Genomic DNA, 7038 nt, shown 5'->3' on the forward strand with positions numbered 1-7038 from the left:
ACTTGGTCATTAACATAGGAATACAATTTTGTTCAGTTGGAAGATTCCAGAGTGACTGAGTGATTACTACCAGAAGTATCATGCCTAGGGAATCTTTTCTTTTCTTTTCTTTTCTTTTCTTTTCTTTTCTTTTCTTTTCTTTTCTTTCCTTTCCTTTCCTTTCCTTTCCTTTCTTATTTTTCTTCCCTTTCCTTTCCTTTCCTTTCCTTTTTCTTTTCCTTTCCTTTCCTTTTTCTCTTTTCCTTTCCCTTTTCCTTTCCTTTCCTCTTCTTTTCTTATTTTAATGGGAAATCTTTTTCAAGACATGAGTATTGCTCTTACTAGAACTGGGAGGTTCTTTTTTGGCAGGTAGGGAAGAAGAGAACTAGCCTGAAGGAGAGAGTGGAGGAAGAATTATACAATTTTCTCGGGTTTATTATACAAAATTTGTGTTTCAGACACAGAATCTATGTATCAGACCACACCGGCCATGTACAACCTGAGTAGCGACCACACAGGTGACTTCACCCTTTTGGGCATCCCTGGCCTCGGGCAGTACCACGTCTGGATCAGCATCCCCTTCTGCTTTATCTATCTCGCGGCCATTGTGGGCAATAGTATCCTTCTCTACCTCATTGCTGTGGAACATAGTCTTCATGCACCCATGTTCTTTTTCCTTTCCATGCTGGCCATGACAGATCTGATACTGTCTACCACTTGTGTCCCCAAAACCCTTACCATCTTCTGGCTTGGTCCCCAGAAAATCAGTTTTCCTGGTTGTCTGACCCAGTTATTCTTTCTGCACTACAGCTTTGTTCTGGACTCAGCTATACTCTTGGCCATGGCATTTGACCGCTATGTGGCCATCTGCTCTCCCCTGAGATACACCACTATTCTGACTCCCAGGACCATCATCAAGATTGCAGTGGGCATCTCCTTTCGAAGCTTCTGCATTATCCTGCCAGTTGTATTTTTGCTCACACGCCTGCCTTTCTGCAGGACACGCATCATACCGCACACATACTGTGAGCACATAGGTGTTGCCCGGCTCGCCTGTGCTGACATCTCCGTCAACATCTGGTATGGCTTTGGTGTCCCCATCATGACGGTCATCTCAGATGTGATTCTCATTGCCGTTTCTTACAGCCTCATCCTCCGTGCCGTCTTCCGCCTCCCCTCCCGGGATGCCCGCCACAAAGCCCTTGGCACGTGTGGTTCCCATGTCTGTGTCATCCTCATGTTTTATACACCTGCCTTTTTCTCCATCCTTGCGCATCGCTTTGGGCACAATGTCTCCCTCACTTTCCACATCCTGTTTGCCAACCTCTACATTGTTATTCCCCCTGCACTCAACCCCATTGTCTATGGAGTGAAGACCAAGCAGATCCGAGATAAGGTCATACTTTTGTTTTCCACCAAGGCTACGGAATGATGTTTCAATGTGCTATGGAAAAGCTGACGTCATTCTATTGGGGATATTAATGTAGTAAGATAGAAAACAAACGTTCTTTTTAAAATGAGAACTGCCTGCAGGTGCTTTTGCATATGAGGAAAATGGTGTGGCCTCTATGAAGGAGACGGTTCTACGTGTAAAAATTCCTTGATGACCTGTTTGCTTGTGGAGCATGAAGTTGCACAGAATTTGATCAGGAAGAAGAGGTGAAAACAGAGAGCTGACTCACTGTGAATGGACCAAGCAATACAAATTTGGAAATTGAGATTTGCAACTGGGCGGGAGGGAGAAAAAATGTGTTAAGTGAGGCAGAGAAACAGAAGAGAGACTAAAAGTGAAAATATCCATGAGGAATTCTTATTGAGGGCATTTGTAGATGAATTAGGAGCATTGGTGGTTATATTCAATAATATTGTCCATGATATGCTTCTGCAGGTCTCTACCAATGCACCCCGTCCCACCATGACACATAAAATCATTTAGTACATGGGCTAGGAGCAGTGCCATCTACCAGCAGTGCTGTGATGGGGAGGAGAGAGCATGTATTTCTCAACACCTGCATTCTAGCTCCAGTGCTGGCAGAAGAGAGGAGCTTCTAGGCTCCAAGACACTGAGAAAGTGAGCCGCAGAGATGTGCCAGGAGACCTCAAGCCAGTTCACTGGAACAGTAAACTAGACGTCTAACCCCATTGGCCAAAGACTTTGAGGCCCTTATCTACAGTGTGTTTCCTGGACTGGAAGACTGAATCAATTACAAGACACATCAGTGCAGTGAAGGGGGATGAGGAGAGAAAATCTACAAGAAAGTGATGCATCCATGGCAAGATGCATCTAGTTCCACAGGATTAGATTAGAGACAACACTGCCGTGTTCAAAAAAAGATCTAGAGTTCTTACAATAAATCTTTTTTCTTCTTTTGACCATTATCCGCCGATTTGGAATTATTTGTTGGGTACCCACTGGGTTGCAACACGGTTCTAAGCATTTGGGAAGTGAAGGTTAACGATACAAAGACTCCGCCCTGCGTTTGTGGAGCTTATATTCTCAGGAGAGTGACACACGAGAAACGAGAGAACAAGTTCTACACCTTCAAAGAGGGATGTAACCGATGGAAAAATGCAGCGAATACAGTGATGCACTACAAGTGGACGAGGAGGACAGGGCAGCGAGGACCGCAAAGGCAAAGGCCCTGGGGCAGGACACAGTGTGACATGACTGTGCACAGAGCAGAGGCCAGCGTGTCTGGAGCAGAGCGAGGCGGGGATGCAGGAGCAGGGAGGAGGGGGGAGCGTGGCCGGGTCCTGTGGGGCTGGAATCATCGGAACCTCATTGTAGGAGGAGGAAACTGATGCCAGCAGAGTGAACGTGACTTTTCCAAGGCACACAGCGGGGCGGTCATCAATGTGGAGCTACACTAGACTCTGCCAACCCCCAGTTCAGAGTTTTCCCCACTTGACACAACCTCACTCTCGTAAAAAAGAAAACATGAGTAGGAGTATCAGAGCCCATTTTTCTTGTTTCTGTGAAGCCTCTTGTCATAAATTAAGCCACATCCTTCTAAGGGAGGAGCCTGCTTTCTGTGCCAGCTGCTAGAAATGCCCTGAAGAGATGATCTCTTAGTCTCTTCTGATTATTTCCATTCTGCTGAGAACATGGATTAGCCAAGAGCTGATATTTTTAAAAGTTTACTAAGGAAGGGATAGTAAATAAATAGATTCTGAGCTATTTATTTTGTATTTTTATTATTTTTATTTATTATTATTTCATAAGTTTATTTATTTTTGAGAGAGAGAGAGAGAGAGAGACAGAGAGAGAGAGAGAACACTAGCAGGAAAGGGGCAGAGACAGAGACACAAATTCAGAGCAGGCTCCAGGCTCTGAGCTGTCTGCACAGAACCTGAATCAGGGCTCAAACTTGTGAACCAGGAGATCACGAACTGAGCTGAAGTTGGACTCCTAACCTACTGAGCCACCCAGGCGCCCCTAGACTGAGCTAATTTAAAAGTACATACTTGTTTCATCGTGGTAGGGACTCAAACCCGTGGTTATTCACCAACAGGCATGAATGGCTCACATGAAAGCCTAATGACCTAGAAAAACCAACATAGGAAGCAATTGTCTCCTGCACTGTCTCCCTTACCCTCTCCCACTATCTTTGAGCTAGTTATATGTTCTTATGTTTCTACTTCTTCCCCAGGACAGTTCATTTATTTCTGTGACTTATGGCCTCTTTTCTGGTAACTCTCTATCTCAGTTTTCAAAAGAGCATCCTGATAAATCTCAGTGTCTGTTTTCCTACTTCATAGGCTTGGTATTAGGAGTACATGAAAAATGTAGATCAATGTGCATTGCAGACTGTAAAATACTAATCTAATGTCAGGTTAGTAGTTGACTACCACTGCCATTCTCATCTGGAAGCAGAATCTCAGCAGCATGTGCAACTCTGAGCTCATCATTGTCACTTAAAATCCTCCCTCCACTGTACTGTTCATTGGAGGAAAAAACAGGTTAAGCCTGGTGTTTCTCTTCCCTCAAGGTCCGATCTCCTCCCTGGCTGCCCCAATGGTTCTTTGTGGTGACACTGGCTGCAAACATTCCGTTCCAGTGTCAAACTATGAATGAAATTATGTGTTCTGGCTGGATTTAAAAGACAATAATTATGCAAATATCAGCAAGTAACTTTCTCATACGTAAGTTATCGTTTCCTATCCGTTGTTTTTATAAATTCCCCATCACTTATATTAAATATAAAATACGTTGACCCTATCAATGGGGGATGAAACTGTTTTATTATCCCATCATCAGAATTTAGAGCTGTATTCTACAGATATAGGGATCCATGAATGTGTCTCTCTAAACCCTCTCCTCCAAACTTTCCACATGTGACCATTCTCAAGGTGTCTGTGATTCCATTGTGTTGCCTCTTATGTTTTAGCTCTCGATGCCTAGTCACCCCACCGTCCTGTTTACCCGCACCTTAGCCAGACACTTGCACACTGTACCTAGACCAGTGTACTTATGTCTTATATTGTAAGAAAATGACAACTAAATGTAGGTTTGTGCTCAGAAGAATAATGTAGGGCTTATTAAAAATGAGGAATGGAATAGATTTCAATGTCTGTCTTAGAGGTAAGGAGGCAGTTGGAGATTTTTATGTTATATACCTGCCGCTTTGAACCTATACTTTAAAATAAATAAATAAATAAATAAATAAATAAAATTCAACAGGTAAAAAACTCAATTTAAAAAATAAAATAAAATATTGCTAAATTCTATGTGGAACTACAAGTTTATCTTACTACCTATTTGATGATTACAAAAAATACATAGAAATTCAAATGTCCATTGAATTTTATAATTCTTTAAGTAGGCGTATATGCATATCTCTAAGAACCAATTTGTTGATTAAAATAATTGCATAGAGATATTAATTATGGCTATTTAGAGAATTCATCAGTAATGGTGTATTATTGACATTTATGTCTCTCAGCTAAATCTGTATGGAATGTTAAAGTAAAAATTTTTTTTAATTTAAAATTTTAAAAATTAATATGTCCAAAAAAAACCTAAAAGTAGAATTACCCTACTACTGCACTACTAGGTATTTACCCAAGGGATACAGGTGTGCTGTTTCGAAGGGACACACGCACCCCCATGGTTATAGCAGTGCTATCAACAATAACCAAAGTATGGAAAGAGCCCGAATGTCCATTGATGATGAATGGATAAAGAAGATGTGGTATACATATATAATGGAGTATTATTCGGCAATCAAAAATAATGAAATCTTGCCATTTGCAACTACGTGGCTGGAACTAGAGGGTATTATGCTAAGTGAAATTAGACAGAAATCATATGACTTCACTCATATGAGGACTTTAAGAGGCAAAATAGATGAACATAAGGGAAGGGAAAAAATAATATAAAAACAGGGAGGGGGACAAAACAGAAGAGACTCATAAATATGGAGACCAAACAGAGGGTTACTGGAGGGGGTGTAGGAGGGGGGATGGGCTAGACGCGTAGGGGGCATTAAGGAAGTCACTCCTGAAATCATTGTTGCACTATATGCTAACTAATTCGGATGTAAATTTGAAAAAATTAAACTAAAAAAAAAGTTTAAAACTATTTTATAAGGCATTAAAAAAAATAACAGTCACTCCGCTGTGGTTTTAATCAGCTTTGGGGCCATCACACAATGAAGACAGTTATCTGGAGTTAACACATTTTTACAATTCCCCATTCTTATTCCTTATTCTGTTTAGCTGATCCATTTTTCCTAACAAGACTTCTGATGTAAGCTTGTTACAATCTTGTTAGCACTGCAGTTCTTGTCCATTGCTGTCACTGTTCCATCAGAACAACTTTGACACCAAACTTAAAACCTTTGTTGGTACTTGTATCCTTCATAGTTTTATATCAGTTTAGAGTTAGTTCGGTTTGTTGGCAACTTTAGAAAGAATAACTCCTCTTTCAAGTCACTGCTATGTGCAAATCACACATATAATAAAATAATTATGTTGGGCAACGAAAAATACTTTAAAGCTTTATTTGCTCTGTGAGTTGGCTTCTGTAACATGACCTAGTTCCCAAACATGTGGTGCTGTGCTGTCATTGTAAAATGGGCAGCCGGCCTACAGCAACCACAAGTGCAGGGTGGATTCCTCATTTAGGACTCTTAGGAAGAAATCCTCATGTTTGCACAGTGGGCTTGCTGTTGACAGTCTCCCGCCTTATATCAACGGCTGCTTTTACAGTTCCCGTTACAACGTATCCACACTGACTCCACAAGGGAAAGGCTGGACATGAGAGGAGATTACTGGACTGTTCTAGAATATTAAAAGACACTTTTACAATAGTACAGAATTGTTTTGATAATCTGTAAGTTTGTTCTGTGACAGTGTGAACAGAAAACAATTCATTCAAACTAGGTCTCCAAAAAAATCCACGCTGTGGAGGAAATACCGTGAAAGACCTGTCGTTACCACATCCTCTCAGGCCCTGCTCCGTGGAAGGGAGGGCACTTTTGAGGGAGGGGTGATGTTTTGAAAGGAATTATGTCTACCCCCGGGTCTGGCAGGACCCCATGTGGGCCCAGCAGGCGTGACTGACAGCCAGTTTTCCTCAGCTGACTCTGCAAGCCACGGCCTTGACTGATGTGGCGTCCGCTGTCCTAACACAGGCACCTGCTGGGGCTCCACGCTCGCTGCTCATCTTCACATCACCTGTTTGGGAAGATCCAGGAATCCTCATTGTACAAAGGAAAACACTGGGGTCGGAATACTTAAGTAACTTGCTGCAGGCTGTCTGGTAGTGGAGCCTTAATCATTCCCAGTCTGCAGGACTCAACAGCCCAGGCTCTTCCCATCACACTTCTTTGTCTGTTTATAGGGCTGGGGGGCAGAAAGGATGCCAAGTGACGATGACTCTCCATGTCTGGGTGGCACCCGGGTGTGTTATTTGTGTATGGTGAGGCACATCTCCATCTGAGTTCTCTGTGCCCCTTCCAGTGGTCCTGCCTGGTCTCTTCCTCTCCTGGGTCCTGAGCCCATCAGGTGTAGAGACCTGGGACCAGGAAAGTCGGCAGACAGGACTGCAGACCGCTG

The 7038-nt window shown here is 42.6% G+C and overlaps 1 protein-coding gene across 1 annotated transcript; it reads left to right on the top strand.

Moving 5' to 3' along the window:
* Window positions 1-249: 249 nt before the first annotated feature.
* On the top strand, window positions 250-1419 carry LOC125913589 (olfactory receptor 52H1-like). The gene has a single exon (XM_049618816.1). It carries the CDS (start codon window positions 449-451, stop codon window positions 1409-1411), a length of 963 nt encoding a protein of 320 aa, XP_049474773.1. The 5' UTR covers window positions 250-448; the 3' UTR covers window positions 1412-1419.
* The last annotated feature ends 5619 nt before the right edge of the window (window positions 1420-7038 follow it).

The sequence above is a fragment of the Panthera uncia genome, chromosome D1, assembly GCF_023721935.1.
Source record: "Panthera uncia isolate 11264 chromosome D1, Puncia_PCG_1.0, whole genome shotgun sequence".
Classification (NCBI taxonomy): Eukaryota; Metazoa; Chordata; class Mammalia; order Carnivora; family Felidae; genus Panthera; species Panthera uncia.

What these genes read in the sequence shown, in the direction of transcription:
- LOC125913589 (XM_049618816.1), top strand. Translation starts at nt 449, where the DNA reads ATGTATCAGACCACACCGGCCATGTACAACCTGAGTAGCGACCACACA.